At 28.0% G+C, this 23,169-nt stretch overlaps 1 protein-coding gene across 1 annotated transcript; it reads right to left on the bottom strand.

Annotated features, from left to right (window-relative positions):
* CHX25 (cation/H+ exchanger 25) lies at positions 1 to 2,765 on the bottom strand. The gene is made up of 3 exons (XM_028077089.2): positions 2,454 to 2,765; positions 1,342 to 2,349; positions 1 to 1,256 (listed from the first exon to the last, which is right to left on the bottom strand). Exons 1-3 carry the CDS (start codon positions 2,763 to 2,765, stop codon positions 177 to 179), a joined length of 2,400 nt encoding a protein of 799 aa, XP_027932890.2. The 3' UTR covers positions 1 to 176.
* Between the last annotated feature and the right edge of the window lie 20,404 nt (positions 2,766 to 23,169).

The following is a 23,169-nucleotide window of genomic DNA, read 5'->3' as shown; positions in this document are numbered from 1 at the left end:
TTTTTTCTTTCTTTCTGTTTGATCTATACTTACCTATGATTATGAAGTAAGAGATTCATAACTCTAGAGAACATGTACATCATCTATTCTTTTCTAAGAAAAACTAGGATTTTGTCTTCATCTAAATGCTATTCTTGATATTCACACACAATTTGGTTAATTTATCTATCTTATTTTTAACCTCGTAAGGTTTGTTGTTGAATAACTAACACAGAAGCCGAGCCAAAAAAATCTGAGGAGGAAACATAATCTCCAATGAGTCCCAACTCTTCAGTTTCAATCCAATCAGATAAACCAGTGAGAAGAATAGGGTTTATCCCTTGTTTCCTTCCCACTATCAAAAGATCAAAAGCACCATCGTTCATAGCCTGAATCGCTGCGATAGTTTCTTCTCCATTTCTAACCACCACTTCTCTATAAACCACTCTCTGATTAATCTCATTCTTAACCCAGAACCAGGTCACAATTCCATCGTCAAGCTTCTTCTCGATTTCGTTGTACCCTATGAAGTTGTGAGTGAGAAACCTTATAACTGTGAGAGACACCTGATCGCGAGCAAGCATCTTATCTGCATAAACAAGAGCCTCTCTGGAATCTCCACCACCGAGAAACAACACGGCAAATCGATATCTACTTCTTCGAAAACTTCCCAAGGTGTTATTGGTCTTAAGAAGACCCTTGTCAACGAAGATTGCCACTGTGCAAGGTGCGTTGTTCAAGACTTGAGAATTCACATGGTTATGAACATCACCGGTGTTGAAAGGTAAGATGATCAAAGAAGCTTCTTGTTCTAGGGCAAGCTCGCATATGTCTCGGAACATGGTCTTTTTCGGGGTGACAGCTGTGAAGAAATGAAACTTCATGTAGGGTTCTTTGAGTTGTTGATGACGTTCAAGCACGTGTATGGTGCTACACCATTGATAATTGGGAGGCACTTGTTGCTTTTCATGGTCTATGAACAGAGGGTTGACTCGACCTACGAGCTCGCTCAGTCTAACAGCTGAAATCGAAAAGGGACAGTTCTGGTTTGGATTCGAGATATCAAGTAGATGTGTGAGACCATGTATGGCATCTTGCTCAAAAATGCATAACACTATCCTAAGCTCTTTGTCTGGAGGATGATGTTGAATGGTTCTTCTTTGGTTCACCATGTATGGCTTTGTTGGATCATACAATATAGAGATCAAAGGACAAGAAATTGCTGTCACTGTTCCTGTCAGAAGTACCAACAATGAGAAGCCCGGCACCATCACGATCTGTAATTAACCACAACAATTGGATCAATGATATGAAATTATGAAAAAATAAAGAAAAAGAAAGAGTGTAGGTTTTCTTAATTACGCTTTTGTCTATCCAATGCACAAACAATACAAGTTCAACTTGGCCTCTTAAGCCCATGATGAGGCTCACGGTTAGAGCATCCCTGAAGGGCATTCGAAAGAGATGCAGAGTAATCCAAGTGGTGAAGAATTTGACAAAGTAACCAATTACGACCATGATAAACAATGGTGATAAGTGGGACCAACCAGAAGCAGACATGGCATAAAAATCAGTGTATGTTCCCACCATGAAGAAGGAGAATGGTAGAAGGAAATCACCCAGAATTGCTGCGGTTTTCTTTTCAAGTGTTGCTCCCACATGAGGCCCATCTGGAATCGCCAACCCTAAAAACAAAGGTCCACAAGCAATGGCTATGCCCAATACGTCAGTTACGAGAGCCATGAAAAAAGCTGCTAGAAGAATGATAACTACGTAGGTTTCTTTCAATGGGTGCCCTTCAGAAGTGTGCTTGTTGATCCATATCATTGCAGGTCTAACACAAAACGCAAGGAACGATATGACCAACACAAGAGAAATCAGATACCACACCGCTCTCATTATCCCTAATTCTCCAAGCTCTGCAGCCTCAAACGCTAAGAGAGAAAACAAACCAAACGCGTCACCGATCATCGACGAGGCCAATGATATTCGACCCGCATCTGAATTTAGAAGGTTGAACTCTTCAAGGATATGGTAGAGAGTTGGGAACGATGATGTCCCCAAGTATGCCGCTATTGATCCTAGAGACGAAATCTTCGCAAAATTTTCGTCCATGTCCTTTCTCATCGTTAGTGCCACAGCAAACACTGTCGATGACGGAATTATCATGCTCATCAATGCAGTAGATACATGAACCTTCCCTGTTCTTTTTAGAAGACCTGGATCTATCTTCACACCATAAATGAAAAGAAACAACAGGAATCCCAATACTCCGATGTTGTTTATTATGAACCGTGTTGTCTCGGTTGTCATGTGACTTCGGTACCATAGATTGCTCCCCAGAAGGGACGGTCCAACGATGATACCACCCTTGTACATGAAAATTTTAACAACATTTTCGATTTTCGATTAGATAGATAGATAGATAATCATAACAATAACTTTATGAATGTGTATAGTAAAATGAAGCTTACTAGTAATTGAGATATGAAAAAAGGTTGTCTCAAGGGCCTAAGAAGAAATCTGATGAAACGTGTGATCACGCTGATGATGGCGAGATTCAACATTATGATTGAGAAGGAGTGAGAAAAAGGATTGTCACTGTAAAATATGCCTACAGAAGCAGAATGAGAAACTAAATGACACGCAATGGGGAAAGAAATTGTGGAATTGTCCTTTGTAGTGAGATTAAGAGTTTGTTTTTCCATGATGTTAGAAGGATTGAAGAGTTTGTGCCATCCATTGTACGCTTCTTCCAAACGGTGTGCAGGGTAAACCCTTGTCATGCATGAACCTTTCTGAAAACCAGAAGGAAAACTGAACAGAAACGAATCAAAAAATTATCTCCCAAACGATAGTGGATGTACGTTAAAGTAGGAGAACTAGTGTTCCCTCTTCATTCTATTTTCAAAACCCTTTATTCTTATTCTGTGAAGCAAACATTACACATGAATTTCTATTTAATGTCATATAACTCTCATACCAGTATCTTCTATTTTATTTTTGTTATACAAAAAATATAAAATAATATTTTAACCGGATATAAGTACCAATTTGAGTATGATATTGTTGTGTTGACTGATTTATATGTTATCCATAACAATGCATTTAGTTTTGCCAAACATAATATACCTTCTGCATTTCCTTGCCTAAAAATGACAATGTTTCTATGGTTCCATAAAAATGACACAAGTTGCTCTACCTACACACATAGAACCTTGATCATCAATTAAAACACATTCTTAATTTCTTTTACTGAACATAGATTCACCTTGAGTTAACATCGCATGCAAACCCCTACGTCCAAAGACGAAACATCACTATGACATAGTAGAGCTATGACTACCCAAAAAATTTTAATTTTAATTTTTATGTATTTTAAAATTATATTTATATATTATTATATTATTTATAATAAAATTAAAACATTTTTTCTTCATTTTATTTATATATCTTTATTATTTAAAAATAAAATAAAAAACAATTTTATAAGCGTTGGTTAACAAAAGAGATTAAGATTTTGTCTTTGACCATAAAGATTTTTCTTAATGAGTCATCAAGAAAATGTGACAATCAGAAAAAAGGTAAAAAGAAATACGAATATTGGAGAACAGTGATATTTCTCCTATTATGATGTTCTTTCCCGTTTAAGTTTTTTCCAAATTAGTAAGAATCATAATTATGAATTTGGGATTCTTTTATGAAATTGACATGCTAATTATATTTCTCCCAAAATTAATATAACCTTAAATTATGAAATTTAAGAATTTTGTGTTTTTTGCTACATGGTAAAATTTGTAAAATTTGATGGATGTATTTGGAGCTGCATTACAAATTCTGCTACACATAATGAATAACTTTGAATTGGAATACCCATCATGTGTGAATCCAATATGATTAGAAATCGAAAAGTATGTAAATCACTGTGTAAAAATTGTTTAAATTAAGGAAATTAATTTTTTTATTTAATTAGAAAAAATAATTTATATATAAAAAATGTAATTTGCTATTCCTAAGTATTTTGTCCAAGTTCCGTCATACTTTTAAAACATAATTTCTTAAAAACAAATATACTAACAAGACTCAAAACAAGAGTCAAATATCAACTTACTTTGTTCAAGATTCTAATCATGTAGAACCATAGACCTTGATGTCAAAAGTCCTACGACATACTTCGATCTTCAAACAAATAAATGATAAAGTCGAAAATCTAAAAGTAAAGACATAGAAAGAGTTTAAAAAAAAGTTTTAAAAAGATTTTATCTCTCATAAAATGAAACTCGATTAAAAAAAAGTTTTATTTATAATGTATTTTCAGTAATTAAATAATCAAATATCATTTTTGAAGATCACTGCTCTTAACATAAATTCATCTTTATAATCAAATCTCAAGCACAACAACAAACCCCATGCCACAAAAGAAAAAAAAAACGAAAACTTAATTATATTTAAGTGAAATTGAAAACTTACTCAAATTAAAATTCTAATTAGATTCAGTTCACTTTAGTCGTTGTTTTCTTCTAGATAAGAATATTTGAAAGAGAAAATGAATATTGTCCCAAAATTTTAGAGAGAAATTAGAATAGAGTTTTAAAGACATAATTTCTTAGAAAAACAAAGAATGACATACTTTATTTTATATATAACCTTATAACATAAAATAATAAATTTTTCATTTATCTTAAATTACATCCTTTGTATTAATAAAAACTCAAGTCCTTACAAAGAATATAGTTATACACTCAACGAAAGATTGTACCCCACATAGATCTATCTACCTCAATCATCATGCTGATTCATTGGAATTTGATCAATTGGGTATGCAAAATTTGACAAGTTCTAGTTTTTGTTATGCCTATCCTATTGTTGTTGCTTTTCGTAGTCACTACACACTCCAATGTGTTTCTTGATGATTCGTATAATGAAAATTCATGTTGAATAGAACAAGCATCAATATCAACAAATTATAACTAGATTATAACAAGATGAGAAAAGAAGAATATTTATAAAAACTCAAGTATGCCTATTTTTATTGTTAGACTCATACATTATAGAAAAACCTTGCATGATATTTTGAAATGAACATTGGTTAAAAATTTGTGCAGTACAAAGTCAAATTTTGATTTTGCTTGTTGAACTTTTGGTGGACATAAATTAGAGTTTTTCTAAAAGTGTTTGTATTTTCTCTTATATGCATACCAGCCTTTCACATATGTAGAATTATTTTTCTTTTTTTATGCTATTTTAAAATGATAAAAATGATGGATAAAACTAGAAAAGTCAAGATAACTTGATTTCATAATGCTTTCATTTCAATAAAGGAAAACTTTGTAATAGTAAAATGTAGGAGGAAGAATATACATAGGGTAGAAACATGAGGGCCCAAAATATAAATTCCAGGACAGTTGTAGGGCCCATTAACTGCAATCAACAGTAGGCCCAAGAAGAATGAATTTTCAGGAAAGCATTAGAGGAATTGAATATGGTGCAGCTCAACTTTAGCCGCCAAGTGTCAGGGAACAGAATTAATTAAAACCCAGCCCAGTGGAGCCCATTTTCCTAATCATAATAAATTTATAACACACGTATGAAAAATGTTATCCCTATATATCTGTTTTTTGTGCACAATATTCCATTTGTAATCATAATAAAGATATGGAAAATGATTTTGACGTGTGAGTATCCCATTTTTATCAAGAACAAACACTAATATATATCAAATAAGTGCTTTTATAAAATAAATTAATTATTTGTATTGAATTTTTCAAAGATGTTAAATAGGTTTCATGCCAAGAGAGAAAGATTTTTATCTACGTTTTTAAATGTTAATAGAAATACTATAGGATTTAATTCTACCACACAAAAATCACAGAAAGAAAATATTACACATAGATGTATATTTATCTCGTGTATGAGACTAAAAATTAATAGATAATTCATTAGCAATCGGATAGAACAGAATTGTTAAGAAATTTCGCTAAAATAAACTCTAGTTTTTATAAAGTGAGATTTACATCTCATTTATATATATTGTAAATTGATCTTATCTCTAATTAATGTAGTATTTTCAACATTTTTTTCTTTTTAATTTTGATTTAGTTTATAACAATAATCAATTTTCTAGAACATGACATACGTTTATTTTAAATATTTTTCCTTAAGAAAACATGTTTCTTAAATATGTCTCGAAAGTAGAAATTTATTTTTTATTTAGGTACAATTATAAAGCACTTTAATTTTAATTGCAATGTTTATATATGTTTTTTCACCACAATAAATTTATCATATAAAAATTGACTTAGATAAAAATCTATATTCATTGTGTAAATTGATTTAAAAACCATTTCAAAAATTAAAAGTTATTAATCTGTAAATTGAGTTTTATTGTTATTAGATACATTTCTGAAATAGTTGTTGAATTATACTCCAAAGATAATGATACTTTAGGTACTTTGAGTATTAATTTATGATTATCTTACGTTGTTTGGATAAATTTTTATAAGATTCTGTAGGTTAAATCAATTTGTGTGCTCCCTTTTTGGAAAACTTAAATAAGAAAACGTTTATAAAGATCAATTAAATATATAAATTGATTTAAGTTTATAAGATTTTAAATTTATATTTTTTCTATAAAGTTTTTTATTTGAAAAACACATACTATTCAGTTTCATGTGAGATATTTATAGTTATATATTTTCAAAACATTAATCAAATCAATAAATAGTTAAAATGTATTTCTATATGTCATTGAAAAATCTGCAATCAACTTATACTTAAATTTCTAACCGTTTTCTAAATAAATATTTATCTAAAAAATAGCATAATCACTGTTGTTCTAACATTGTGAGCACAATTTTAACTAAAAGTAAGTAAACTGCATGTGTTTTTCTTGATATATGCAAGTTAACATTTTAAAATGTAAATAAATTATATTATCACTATTATTATTTACTTTTTCTTGAATGTTGAGAAGCATTAATAAATATGAACAAAATATTACAGTGTATATAATTTAATATAAAGTATTTCGTAAATTTAAGATATTTATATTATAAGAATTCGGTTAAGATAATATGAAATTTAATACATTGAGTTATAAACAAAAATAATATAGTTTTCTCTTGAAAATATTAATTATTAAAAAATAAATTAATTAAAGTATACGTTTTATATTTTTTTATTCAAGTAAAAAAATTGTAAAAAAATATAAATTTAAAATCTAATTTTAATATAAAAGTTAAATTTACAATATATAAATAAATATAAAATTAATTTACAATATACAAATAAATATAATTTCTTTGTACAAGTTAATCTTGTAAAAGAAATTACAACAATACTCTAACTCACCTTTTAATATATCTTAAAATAGTATTCTTAAACAAATACACTAAAATGTAATGGCTCTTTCAATACTAAATAAATCACATCAATATTTTTCTAATATTAACATGTGGAACCCTAATTAAACTTAAAACTGTGTTTTGAAAATATAAGTGAGATTTGAGTTGTTGGAATTAAATAAAAAAAAGATGGTGTATTATATTAATTAGACTTAAAAGTTTGAGCCATTGATGGTGGAAAATGAGTAATTTTCACCAAGCACAATCATTCTGGTCTGCCACTCCCTCCCACTCCCATTCTTCAATGCACAAATTAATAAGTTCGTTGTTCTTACAAAAAGACATCACCATCTTCAATTCAATGACACACCTATGCTCTGTTTTTCCAAAACCAATTCATCTCCAACACCTCACCTATCTTCTTAGATGCACACTACCAAATCTAAGGATCACTTCATCAATTTTTTTTTTCGTTTTAATATCCATAGAGGAGTTAGAAATAGTTATATTTCGTAAGTAATTTACAAAATTCATAATTAAAAATATTTATCTATGAATTACTTATCGACAAAAATCTAATTATATCTAAATTATCTATGGATAAGAAGAAATAGTAAAAGTTTTTCACTTTATAACTTATTTTTATTAAGATTTTCAACAACATAAAATTCTTATCTATAAAAATTATCAACAAAACTATGATTTTTTTTCAATAATTTTTTATGACATATACTTCGTCGTTAACATAGATTTATCAACGAAATTGTGATTCATTGGTAATTTGAAAGGGATTTTATTGATGAACTTTTTTCATTGATAATTGTAATATAGACATCCAATGCATAGTTCTTTATTATCTACACCCAAACAAAATATGTCAATACCCATTGAACTAATAATGTTGAGGGACTTAAATACTACTACCCAAGACAATTTATGCTTTATAAAGTATGAAATGAATTGTTTGATTTAAAGTAGAAAAGCCAATTGAATGTGATGAGTGCCTAAGATTGGTATAGTAACCTTTTTTTCCTCATGAAAAAATTGGACTCCAAAGGGGAACACACCAAAGTGCAACACAACCAACTCAATAGTTAAACAAAGAAATATATCGTACTTATATCATACATGATATTAACATATATAAATATATCATACTCATATATATATATATATATATATATATATATATATATATATATATATATATATTCACGAAATGCCTAAATGAAGTAAAACTATGTTTTATGCAATGAGAGTGCTTGAGACAATTTATATACCCAAAACTAAGTATAATTTGCATGCAAAATTATCTAATAACTCGTAATGCACAAAATCACTATATGTGAACAAAAAAAATGACGTTTTTTGACTGGAAATGCACTTTATTTCAACGTGACAACAAGTTGTTTATGTGGTCTGATATGCAATTTTGAATTATATGTAATGTAGATGCTTGAAACCTAATTCAAACACTACAAGTATGTATGAGATGCATGTAAAATATTAAACTATGTCAAATTCACATATTCAAAGTGTAAACCAAAACTAACATATTTAATAATGAACTAGCATGACATATTTTTTTACAATAATGTGCAATGTGTGTTTTATTAAGCATAATTGTGTTGCAATGTTATGAATGAAAACTATTCGAATCCCTAAAATCATGCATAAGATGTATGTGAAACTGTTAAACAACACACAAGTCACTATTTAAAAGGAAAATTATGAAATTAGCTAACTATCGGGGTTTGAAACCCAAATTCTACTCTTCCAAAAGAGTTTAATGGATACAAAAGAAGTTAAAATGGATGGAAGATTGCAGAAACTAAATGCAGGATTCAAAACAAAATCATTATCGGGCAAGAACAACAAAAACAATATACAATACTGAAAGGACAATCATAAATCCACATTAACAATAAGAATTGAAACAAATTTAATGAAGAGACATCTTTAATCCGTACAAATAGAGACCAATTACAAAAAGAATAATTGAATTTGAAAAATAAAACACAGTGTAACCCTCCTCCAATCAGAGAAACCTCATGCATTGGGATAAAGGGGCTTATTGCGACAGTCGGTGCCGTGAAGGGCAAGTGGTGGGCCAATTTTGGGCCACCTCTTGAGAACCTCAATCAGAGTTGGGTTTTTGAGTTTTTGAAGGCCATATGATATGAGGAACATGGTATGGGAAATTGAGACTTTCGGAAGACGATTTTAAGGCCAATTTTGGTGAAATGGAGTTTGGGAATGACAGATTTTAGGAAAAATGAGCTTGGATCACACTTCTTTGTAAAATGAAAAATGAAGAAAACATCTACTTTCTCAAAATTTCATTTTAATTCTCTCACTCAATTTGTGACAGCTGAATTCGTTGACAAAAAATCGTCGATAAACAATCTGTCAACCTTATCAACAAATATTATTGACAGATAATTGATTCACAATTACTCAATTCATTTACTGATAAAAAATTTTATCAGTAAATTAAATATTAAAATTCATCGCTAATATCTTTCTATAATTGTATTATCGATAAATCTTAATTCCTCGATAATATTTTATCGAAAAAAATCAATATTTTTAGGAATGTTTGGTGATTATGTTTTTAAAATAATGAATTATATGCTAACTCAAATAAATGATTAAAAAAATTATTTTTCACTTTTTTATTTTCTATTTTCCATTCTCTAATTTATACAAAAAATTAGGGTAGGCTTGACTGAAAAGTATATTTTATTTATATCAAACTAAACTAAAATCTAATCCATTTCATTTACATGAAAAAATTATACGTTTTAAAATAAGAGAAAATATGTATATATGAATAAGTTTGAAGAGAGAAATGTAATATTTGAAAAGGCACACGCCATAGAAACAATCAAAGTTTGGAGATGTATTATATTAAAGTTTGTTGTTTTGTCCCCATTTAACAAGACACTTCCTGTGCCCTAAAGTTAAATCAAAACCTCTCAAATTCCAAACAACACTTCAATATTTTATTGCATCCAATCGCACATAATGGCCAACCAGATCATTTCCATTGCATGCATTAACACAGGTAATTATATATATATATATATATATATATATATATATATATATATATATATATATATATATATATATATATATATATATATATATATATGGAAAAAAAAATACGAAAGGAAAGTTCTTTGAAGATTGCCCTATGAGAAGGTCAAACATAGCATCATGGTCTATGGGAACTCAACTTGCATGAACTGAATTATTAGAAAGGAATGATTAGGAGTGAAAAGAGTGATTAAGAGTAGAAAGAACATTAGAATGACTGAAAAAGAAGGAATTGAATGGGTCACCTTTTTGCTTCTTCTTTAACTGTAAGATATAAGGTTAACATTGAAGACAATTTTCTTAAAATTTAAGCATGTTAACGATGATACAATTTTGGATTAAATTAATTTTATAATATCAAAAGTACTTTTAATCCAAATAGTATTCTAAACAAGCTATTTACACGTATTTTATTTATATGATACAAGAACAAATTTTTTCTCTTTGTTTTTTTATGAAATCATATATAATATAACTTGTATCAATGAAAATCTTATTTACGTTAAATAAGTTAAATAAATAATCAGATATTTTATTGATACATTTCGATTGAATTCCATTATTAAACCGGTAATACTACTAAAAATTCTTATATTACATACAATTTTTTGTTGTAAATTTGTTAAAATAATTTACAAGAAAAGACTTATTCTATTATTTTGTCTAAAACTCTTAATTGGTAAGTAATTCTTTCGTAAGTAATTACTTCCTACAAAATTATAAAATTTATAAATATTTTTTACAAAATTTATTGTGAAAAATATTTTATACAAAATATTTAAAAAAATTATCAACAATTTCCTCTATTTTTTTTTCATAATAAATTTTATAAATATTTTCTGAAAAAATTCAAAATAAAATTCACAAAAAAATATAAATTTTTTTAATAATATAATAAACTATTTAGATCACTTACAAAAATATAATAGGATAACTTTTACAAAAATTTCTTTTCCTTTTTTCCTACTACAAATGAGAAATATGTATCAGATTTTTTTTTTCTTCTTAAAGCTATATATGCTGGGATGTTTAAATTAAATGGTTAACTATGCTTTTAGTCCATGAACTTTTACTCAAAATTGGAATTCGTTCCTGGTCAAAACTTTAATAAATGTTAATCCCTAAACTTTAAAAATGAATGAATATAGTCATTTTAACCCAATTTTGTTAATTGTTTTTAGATTTCGAACGCATTTCTAAGTAAATATCGAGTCGAGAATGTGTCAAATGACATAAACAATTTTAATATTTATTGAAAAATGCGTTCCAAACTTAAAAAAGATTTAATAAAATTGACTTAAAAGAACTATATTCATTTATTTTTAAAATTTAAAAACTAAAATTTATCAAAATTTTAATCAAAAATAAATTTCAATTTGAACCAAAATTCACATACTTAGTCCTAAATTAAATAAGCCATGAATGCAAAAAATATCTGAAGTTAAAGTGACAGCAGTGTGGCAGCAATTATATGGGTCCACCTCCACGTAGGAGATTGAAGGGTAACTGGTGGTTGTTCTTGTAAGTTTACTTTTAATGGAAATTTAATGATGAAGATTATGAAAATGTTAATTATGGTAGCAGAAAAGAGAGTGATGAGACCGGGGACCTGAACCAAGTTGCAAAACAAGTCAACATCAACAGTGTCATTTATAATTGATGCAAAAGTTTGTGCAGAAGATGCAGTTGAATTTCATGGAAACCCTAGACACATAGCTTTCTAGTTCCAAGGTAAATAAAAAAAAAAAAAAAAGACACTAGGGTTTGGCTTTAGGCCAGAAAGAGAAAGACTGCTACCCTCAGAACTCGCCATTAAAAATCGAACTAACTCATTACTCTTCAATAACCCTTTTCACAGGAAAAATATGAATAAAATAATTGAAAAGCAATAATTCAGACCCTTCTTCTCTGCTCTTCAGAACAACTCGTATCTTTTTTGTGTATAATACTTATCAGTCAACAGGTCAAGCTTCACAGAGTAACTGCCTTCAAAATATGCGTTACCAACTTTGTAGCAGAATAGGTCCTTCTGAACAAAACCCTACAAATTCTAGATCACTCAACAGGCCTCATATAATTAATGCCATCCAAGCTAATATATATTATTATTTATTATTATTATTATTATTATTATTATTATTATTATTACTATAAAAAATAATAACTGTTTAAATATATATATATATTCAAGATTTTTAAATATTATCACTACAACATCCAAATATTTTGATGAATCCTGTGATGGTATTGTCTGCAAGTTCTTTATACAGTATCGAGACAAGTTTGAAACCTTGAAACCAAACCTTACAGGAATTGAAGGATTGTTGAGAGAGGGAGAGAACAAAAAAGAAAAAAAAAAAAACATTTCTCAATAACAATACAAAATCCCTTAAATTTTCAAGGGTAGCATACAATTTCTCAAAAAAAATTGCATCACTTGTTAGATCTCCATGCCAAATATGCAGATTTTGATGTTCATTTAGCAGAAGCCCTTCATTTTTTCTGAAAGAAAAAAACACATCTGACAAGAAATTGTAAGCATTGAACAGAAACATATATATAGAGATAGAACTGCATCAGAAAAAAAAAAAAAACAAGTTAAAATCTCAAAACTTGAACTTCAACTCCTGATGGCAGTGTAATACCATGCAGCAAATTCTCCTTGAAGAACTTGTATCTGTCTTTAAGACGAATACAATACAACAACGTACGAGAATGAATTTAGTGCAGATAATTAGCAAATTCTTTTCTGCAGGTGAGTTCTTCCACAGCAACAGAAAACGAGGCAAGCTTTTTGAAAAAGTTCAGGCAATGAAAGAAAACAAAACACCAAACAACAAACACAGTAAGTTGAAGGAAACAACTAAAAAGTACAAACCATTTGGTTTGACCTAAATAGATCAAAAACAAACAAAGGAAATTAAGTACGAAAAACAAAGAAACAACATGCATGATGTTATAAAACCTGAGATGGGAGGAATTGAAAAAATAAAATAAAAAATAAAAAACCTCTGCAGGAGATAAAAGTTGAGTCAAAATACATAAAAAGAAAAGAGGTGGTGAAGGTAAAATTCGTACACTCCCAATCGTCATCATATCTTTGAAGATCTTGACTTCTGAATCGCCATAATCAGAACCGAACCTACAATTCAAGTAACATTCAGAAAGAGAGTGAAGAAGAAAGAAGCATATATAGAGAATAGTTTTCAGTGACTCTTCTCTTGCAACAACAACAACATGCATCTTTGAAGATAAACACAGTAAGAAGAAACCGTGAAACTCAGGATAGATAGCGCCAAAGAACACGATGATGTGACAAATCATGGCGCTATCCCTCCTGAGCTTTACAGATTCTTCAGTACTCTCTCTCAGCTATGCATTTTTTTTCTGAGAACGAACGAAGAGTGAGAAATTTTGTTGAGAGAGAATGAAATGGAAGAAGTTGTTGATGTTTGAGGAGGGAGAATGAAGAGTGGAGAGGGCAATTTATAGGAGAGAAAGAAGGAACGTGGCAATTAAAATGTGAAGATTTTGGAAAAAAAGGTAAAAGGGTTCTTACTTTTGCACCAGAAATGAGAAAGTAGCAGCAAAATTAGACTGGTGAATGGAGCATGCCATGGTTAATGGTTCCACATGGTTTTGTTTTGTGGCTCAATTAGTGACCAAACAACTTTTCTTTTTTTTAATGTCTTTTGCTGGAAAAGGTTATCGCATAAACTATTTTTTAATCGCTGCTACGTATTCTTAACCTTGTACGTTGCCGACTACGTATTTTTCTCGCAGAGCTACGGAGAAAAAGGGTGAAGTGGAGTGGAATATAAAATTATTAATAAGGTATAAAAGGAATATTGGAAAGTCTTTTATGTCGCATTTGACTTTCTTTTTTTTAAGGAGAATATTTTTGAAAATGCTACCTCATCATTATATTTATTGATGTTTTTATTTTTGTTTCTTCCTAAAAGGTAAGATAAAGAGGTAGGCTATTTGTGTCTATTCTTATTAAGAAAAATTAATATATAAGAACTAATATTTATTGATTAAAATATAATTTATTTTTTAATGTTGATTTTTATAATTTTGAAGAACCTTTGTCTATGTTCATTAGTGAGTGATGCGAGTTTGGATAACTTGGACAAAAGTAGATTTGGATTGATACATAGTTTTTTTTTTTATATGTATTTATTGGGGGAAATAATTTTTAAAATGATTTAAATATATTTAAAAAAATTAGGGGAAACCTTGGTCCACGGTATGACCTCCCCTTCCTTACTACAACCCTTTAAATCTTTTAAATATTTTTTAGGAATGATGATAATAAATGTTTCACTTATTTATTTAAAATGTTCTTATTACTGATTAAAAACTATTAAAATGTAAGTAAATGAACATCCTTCATGCCATTGGTCAGAGAAACAGAAATAAGTGACCTCATTTGTAACCACAAAAATAAAAAGGATTTTTGCACATGCAACAACGGTAATATTTTGTTTTTCTTTGAAGGAAAAAATAGTTGAAGTTTCCTAAGATTCTCTTTGACATAACTATCATATATAAATAGTTGCAGAAAGATGACATTGCTGGTTGATGATTAAAGTTCGGTTAATGTCACTTATTGGCTGCTCGTGCTTTCTGGTTTCGGTTCGTTGTTGATTGGGTTTTTTTTTGGCATGCATGCTAACAAAACTATTGGCAGAGAGGTTCACGAGATTTAGAAAACTTGCATCGATCTTTCAAATCTTGAATGTTAAGAATATTTCTGATTTATGTAAATTTTTTCTATTTAAAATTGAATTTGAATTGAGCAGAATCTAAGAAGAAAAAAAAAATGTCTTTTAAGATTTTCATTATTGCATTTATTTGTGTAAGACTTCAAAACTTTATTTTTACTTTTATTATTAATATTACTATTATAATATAATAGTAATAATAATAATACTTATTCGACGATCAATGATTTCTGATTTATGTAAAAAAGAATAGGTTTTACGGAAATAAATAATCCAATGTGGGACTTCTTCTAATATTAGAAAAAGAAAAGAGTGGAAGGAATGTGATATATAGGCTGTTAGAGAAGGTTATTTAACTTATTTCAAAATTGTTTTTCATCATAAAATTTTATTTTAATTATTCTAGATTATATTTGTTATCAGCTATTTAATATCGATTAAATAATTACCATTGCATTACTAATTAAATTTAAAAACATAAAAAAATTATTATATATGATGATGAAATAGACATTTGTCAACATAACCCTAATTGGAGGTAGAAATAAGGTTTGGAAGTATTTTCCATCGTTGGGGACAACTTTTATATTCCTTGTTTCTCTTTAGTTAATGTAGGGTCTGTTTTAAAGTTAGATAAAAATATTAATTTTAAATAGTTAAACCTTGTGCATTTAAATTAGATTAGAGAATGTTCAAGTTTAGAGGGTTATGAAGTTATTGATGATCTTTCTAAATTTTAATTTGTTTGAATTATCTAAGAGTAGAAAATAATTCCAGGAGGTAATAATATGACTATTAAGTTAATCAATCAATTTTTTTAATTAGTAATTTTTTTTTCTAAAATTTCTTATTGTTGGTGTAAAGGAAGATAGTGTTGACGTAAGATTTGATATTTGTAAAAGTATATGAACATTGACAAATATAGTATTTCAATAGGAATATATTAATTTAAAGTATAAATTATGGAATCTTAATTTTAAGAAATTGTATGATTGATTTTGTGAAAAATATGTTCCATTGATATCATTCAAGTGATGACGTAACTCTCGAACGACAAGTTATGAGTTATGATTATATGTTGTTCACTATTACTCAAGCATGTTATAATGAGTACTCATATGAAATGTTATGTTGATAGTGTGATGTAACTAATATATGAATATGTTATGTATATCCACTAGTACAAAAATCATTATTCACAAACATTAATTAACAACACTTCAAACATCGTAATAAAAAAACATATGGGAAAATAATACTGTAATTATTGTGAATTTTTTAACAATGATTGATTGGAGAACTATCGTTAAAAATCTTATCAAGACATATAATGATAATTTTATTGTGAAACATCGCTAAAAGTCTTACGTACGACGACATTTTTGTGGCCAACCGTCGTTTAAAATCTTGCTTCTAAAAAATTACTTGTTTCTTCACTTCCTTGCCTGCACTGTGTTTTCCTTTTATTCTTTCCCATTTTCTCTCCCTGCACATTGTCCCTATAAAGCTTGTTGCATGTCACACCTTCAAGCTTGTCGATCATTGTACCATCAAGGCTCTTCTAACTGCCAAGGTCACTACTTTTCTGCATGGGCTCAATTCGCCCTTGTATGGAGCGGTTTCCTCCCTCACCAGTCGTCATGTCATCGTTGTTAAAGCTCATAGTCATTGACCCATTTAGAATCGTCGCAGTTAGTCATCACTGCTTTAAGTGTCGTTGACCAAACCAACGACATTAAAAATATTTATTAAACAATGTCACCATTGATCGTCGTTGCTAGTTTGACACCAAACGACAACAGTTTGTCATTTAACCTCATTAAAAAGGTTGACTTATGACAATGGTTTTACTTGTTTTCAATTGTTTAAACTTATAACGACGAGTCTAAGACCATGTTTGAAAGTCATTTTAACCATTGTTAAAAGTTTCGTTGTCACCGATAATCCTATCATGAAATAATTATTTCTAAATAATGAATCGTTATGTATTTGTATAAATAATTATAGTCATACTAGATTCGAGAATATATTATATTATAAATATGAAGTATGTACAATTATAAATGTTTTTCTTACTAAACTTTATGCAAATATAATTTTGGTAACTTTTTGTTGGAAAATTACATAAAGTATATTATATATTGGGTTGTCGTAATTAACATGAGGTTGGTAAATGTTCAATCCAAAGTCGCAAGGATACTCCTTTAACTAAAGGGGCCACAAGATGAACTAAGTTTTGTCTGATCATCGTATAGTCAAGCAAATGCACATCAAATAAAAGTACAAAAGGAATTATGCTCTTCTAAAGAGATTAGTCTGGCATTTGATAGATGTGGTAACGAGATCAAGGAGATAAATCCGTATTGGAAATTCCAATGGAAATAAATAATTTTGTTACCATAAACAAGGAAAAAGTTTTTTTCTTTTTAATTCTAACACGACTTGTGAAATAATTTACTTACTCTTGATAGATAATTATAACTTTGATTGATACTATATACTTTCCAAAAACATATACATTATGTATCTGATAATATATATATATATATATATATATATATATATATATATATATTATTTTTAATCTAATTAGTGATACTATGGATACTTACCAATTATATAGAATTTATTATTTCTACATTTTTTAGAGAAAATATGAAAAATATTTAAGTTTCTTACAAAAATGTAGATAAGTTGTACTTTTTTTTATGTATTATAAGTTTTATTTTGTAAAAATAATAATTTAAAATCTCACATTTAAATAAATTACAAAATAAATATAATAAACTAAAAAAAGTACATGTACTTTTTAGTTAAAGTTAAAGTATTATATATAAATAAAAAAGTATTAAAGTCCTTTTTGGTGTATATTTATTTTTGTGTGTACTACTAGCAAGTAAAATACGAGCTCCCACCCCTTTAGAAAAGTGAACTTCAAAAGTATCATCGATAATTGGCAGATTTGCATATCTATTCAATATTCATCTTAGATTTTATCCTTATGTATGTTTTTTTTTTTTTTGTCATCTTATGTTGTCATAAACATAAAAAAGATAATTAGTTAACACAAATCATTAGAAAATATGGGAAAGAAATTCTAAGGTTCTAACGTATATTGGATTAGTTTTTTAATCTGATTAAACATGAAAGAATATATAACATGTGGTTAGGTTGTTCTAAGAAAGAGCTAGAAGTGAAGAAATGATTACAGGTCTATATGCTTCTTCAAAACACAATGATGTTTAAACAAGAATATCTGTTTCTCAATGAAGAAATTGTCTTTTAGATTTACTTATATATTCTTCTTATAATAAAGTTTCTGTCTCCATCATAACTATCTTGCACATTCAGTCACCGTATACATATATATTCAAGGAAAATAAAGAATCGAAAATATATAGCTTAGAACTTGCATCATAATCCAGAAAATTGGATTATTTTGAAAAATTATATATAATTAATTACTGTCATAAATTTTTTTAGTTAGAAAAAAAATAAACAATTTTTCTGAAAAATATATTTAAAATAATTTATTAGATATAATTAATAAAAAAATTCAAGTTTTACATAAGAAAAAATATATACAGATAAAGGTGCTTATAAATAAATCATAAATTAAAATTTTTTAGTGTCACAAATGTATGAAATTTTTACTATTTTTTTAATGACTTAAACATTCAACTTTATTTTACTTAAAATGAATAATAAAATAAGAAATTTGATAAGATGGCCTAAAAAACTCAAAACAAAAATAAATCAGTTGATTGAAGAATTCGAGTACCAGACGCTACAACGCTGAAGTAATTCATGTCATACTTTCAGGAAAAGCTCGAATAACCTTCAACAAATGGGTACCTATACTGGAAACCGACACAGGTGGGTAGGTAGAGAATACGTAAGGACACAAGACAACTCTTTCTAAGGAACTCGACAAAATAGCTCCGTAATTTCGGGAGAAGGGATGCCTCCTCACAAAGGGGGTTGCAGTAACCAGACACAGGCGACTGTTTACCAAAACCACATTTCTCTGTAAAGTTTTAAAACCATGTATGGAGTTGACGTATGTCCAGTGTCGAACGTTGGTAACTTGATTATAGTATGCCTAAGAAAAATTATAACATTATTTAGTTTATATTTTACTTTCTTGAAATGAGGGGAATTTAGTTATTGTTTGTGTCTTAGGTTGTATAAATATATATATATATATATATATATATATATATATATATATATATATATATATCTTTTCCTACTAATAGCTAAAGAAGAATATGAATATTTATATTTTAATTTATTTAATATTATTAGTAGTTTTTTGGTATATTTTGCAGTTATTCATAAAACATATTTTTGTTGTGCCAATAAGAATTGAGGGGAGTGCAAACAGAATCTTAAACACAATCTATATATGGCTCCATTCATGATGCAAGTTAGGACTGAAAGAAGTAGTGAGATATATATGTAAATGATGGTGCTAACATATTAATCAAGATTATTATTAAGTCATGATTATTACTTTTGAAGCATTAGAGTCTTAATATTAACCCCACAGGGAACATGACCACTAATGTAATGACAACTCACTCATACTTTCCGTATTTAAATAATTAATGACAAGATGTTCTTAACTATTACCTTAACAGAATTAGTAAACAAATCAATAGTAAAAAAGAAAAGTTTTATGAAGTCTATTGGATTTTTTAGTTTTACTTTTTCATTCTTAAATTTAACATATAAAGAAATAGTTTTTCGTATCTAATTGAGTAGAATTTTTTTTATGTGTCAAATAACATTTTAGATTGATAAATTTTAAAATTTGAGACTACATTAAAAAGATTATATTTATTATTTTTTTAAATTTTAAAACTAAAATATATTAAAGTTTAAAAATCAAAATATATTAAAGTTTAAAAATCTAACTACACTATTAATATATTAATTTTTTAATATATTTTAAAATATTAAAATTAGTATGGATAAATGCAGAACACGAAAAAAATTAAAAATATAGATTAAATTTAAAAAAAAAAGTCCACTATAGGATAAAATACTTTTAAAATAAGAACATATCGTGATTGCATCTTATCTCCAACCAACCACCATGTCAAAAACAAAAGCTATTCAATTACCTCTTTCACCCTCATTTCACGAAAAAAGGCTTCAAAGATAAGGGCTAGTTTTGGAAAATTGTTGTTAGAATTTCATTTCATATCTTTTATTTAGATGAACTTATGTACTCAAATATAGTATCGTTACGAAATAGTCCACACTTAGTTAGGTCAAAGAATAAAATATGAGAGTCAATACATAAGAATTAAAGTATAATTTTTTTTTAATCATAATCATCGATATTTATTTTTCATTATTCAAACATAATAAAATTATGCTAATTTCTCCTCTATTAGGATGAAAATCAGTCAAAACATACGTATGCATCATCTCCGATACATAATCGTAATTAAGGTCTTAACCTTAAGATATGCATTTTATTAAAAGAAGTTATTAAAATATACTAATCATTTTTAAATACAACTCTAGTTTATAGGAATACTTTTTTTGTTTAACAAAAAACGTAGTTACATTAAACTACAACAAGTTATAAAAATGTTAATAGTTTTGTACATGTATTTATTATGTGTGTTTATAAAAAAAAATTAATAATTAATTTAAAGGAATTACTAATATAATTTAATTTATAAAAAAAAGTAAAAAGTAAAAGTTTCTCTTAATATTAATATTAATTGTTAATAGTTTTTTTTAACAAATACATATGACAATTACTAAAACTTAAATATCTTAAACACATAAATTATTAGTGAAATTAAAAAATTAAAATTTGTGTACTAAATATGATTTTATTTATTATATTAAATAAAATATGTCAATATTCATGACAATGAATCAAATATATATATATATATATACTCACTAGAAGCCTTATTTTCCTTAAAAGATTCTTTTAACAAATAACATAAATTAAAATAAAAAAACTTATTTTCTCTATGCATTCTATCTTTTCACTTATGTATTGTTGAATCAAGAAGACAGAAACTTAAAGGAAAAAAAATGATGTCGAGAACATAAGAAAAGAGTGTATGTTTTGTAGTAATGTTTGTCGAAACAAAAGTGTGTTATATGTCCCCTTTCAATACCTCCTTTGCGGTTTCAGCGTTGTTTTTTGCAATGTAAGTTCATTGCACTATTACTTTTCCTTTAGTCACACTCAATCTCCCTTTTCCTTTACCTGAATCTTCAATTATATGTACGAATCTTTCTTCCTCATCTTCTTGTCTTATAATAAAAATAAAATACATTTTTTTTTCCTGGCTAGCATGCTTTAGGTCCTTAGCTGTGGCTACTTTGATGGAAGTAGCATCTGAAAATATATTAAACAAATATATGTAGAGATTATATCATGTTAATTGCTAAAATGTAATGAGAGGGGTCTAATACTAACACGAGTTTATTAAAGAAACTAAATTATGTTTGGTTGAAGACTAAATTATACATGTCAAAATGAGTTTTAATCGGAAAATAAATCTAGATCATCACACGTGTTCGTGCCGAATTGATTTGAAAAAATATTTTTTTTTATAAATTTGGTTCAAATTAAATTTGACTCGCTTCGATAACAGATTAAATGGAGTTGAATTGAGTTGAAAGTAAGTTCATTCATAACTTACCATCAACAACTATATATTAGCTTTTTATAATTTTTTATGAATGAGCTATTCCACTATAAAAAAAATATTTGAACAATTCACCTTGTTTTAACTACAACAAATCTATAAAATAAATTGAAAGAATAAAACGTTTTTAAGTTAGTAGATCCACTAACTCGGCAATTTTAACATCTCATTTAACAATATAAACCATCAAACAAAACATTTAAATATTTGATAAAATCAAAGCATAAAAATGATTACACAATTCTCAAATTACAGTCATTCCAAAATAGATAAATTGAAATAGAAAATTAAGCATAACTTACAAGAAGTTTTCAAAAGGAAAACTAGGATCTAATAACAAAATAATTAGGTGCAACTATACAGCAGGATCTCCTCACTCTACTCCAGATCCAAACTCTTCAATTACTCACACCTATCAGGTGATCGATCATAACAAAAGGAAACAGACACCAAAACAACAAAAATAAGAGAAAGGGTAAGTTAATGTAAATAGAATATTCAGAGCATTTATAATTGAAAATTTACAACAATCATTCATAACTTATCATTCCATGTCATTTATGACTACTAACACTACTCGACAATGAGAATACTTGTTGCATTGATATTGGATCCAAGCAAGTTGTGCACTTGTAGTGTCATCTCATGCTCTGCAATTATATTCTACCACATAAAAGGTTAGTTCGTCAGCACCTTTGGTCAAGAAAAAACCCATAGGCTAGGACCTCTTCCTCCTCTCACCACATATCCCCCATTCCTCCCTACTTGAGAATTTGAATGGTTATTAGTGTCAGGATAATTGTCAAGACGATCACCATATCAATGCATACACTACTACAATTTTCACTAATCCCCCTTGAATTAGTATCTTTACATCTACAACTCATATCATATACAATTTATTCATAAAAAGTTACAAAACTTCCCAATTAACATCAACAAATATCCAAACCAAGTACTGATCCACTCGTTCAGCAAACACGTCATCTTGTTGGGCAAGAAGTACCTTCTCGACCAATGACAAATTGCTCGCCTTGCGACAAATTGCTCGTTCGGCAAAGGCTTCACTAGAGCTCTAGAGGAAAAGTATTAAATTTAATCGCCTAACGAGTAAAGACTTACCTAGTGATTTTCAAATCAATAAACCCTTAACTTAAAACTTGATCAACGAATCTGCATAATTATACATTCCAAAAGTAAAGACTTACCTAGTTCAATCCCATGATAAGTCAAATTGAACTTACTCATTTTTAGGGTAAGCATAATAATAACATTCCTACTTCATACTCATATTTAATATATATTAAAAGATAATAAACTTAAGGAAAA

The sequence above is a fragment of the Vigna unguiculata genome, chromosome 6, assembly GCF_037176805.1.
Source record: "Vigna unguiculata cultivar grain cowpea cultivar isolate G323 ecotype 2 chromosome 6, ASM3717680v1, whole genome shotgun sequence".
NCBI classification, from domain to species: Eukaryota; Viridiplantae; Streptophyta; class Magnoliopsida; order Fabales; family Fabaceae; genus Vigna; species Vigna unguiculata.
The sequence above is the reverse complement of the archived record's forward strand: the minus strand, read 5'-3'. Positions and strand labels throughout refer to the sequence as shown.

What these genes read in the sequence shown, in the direction of transcription:
- CHX25 (XM_028077089.2), bottom strand. Translation starts at nt 2,765, where the DNA reads ATGACAAGGGTTTACCCTGCACACCGTTTGGAAGAAGCGTACAATGGA. An exon ending in TTTTCATATCTCAATTACTA is followed by an intron (nt 2,350 to 2,453) that starts GTAAGCTTCATT and finishes TTCATGTACAAG; the next exon opens with GGTGGTATCATCGTTGGACC. An exon ending in TGCATTGGATAGACAAAAGC is followed by an intron (nt 1,257 to 1,341) that starts GTAATTAAGAAA and finishes GGTTAATTACAG; the next exon opens with ATCGTGATGGTGCCGGGCTT.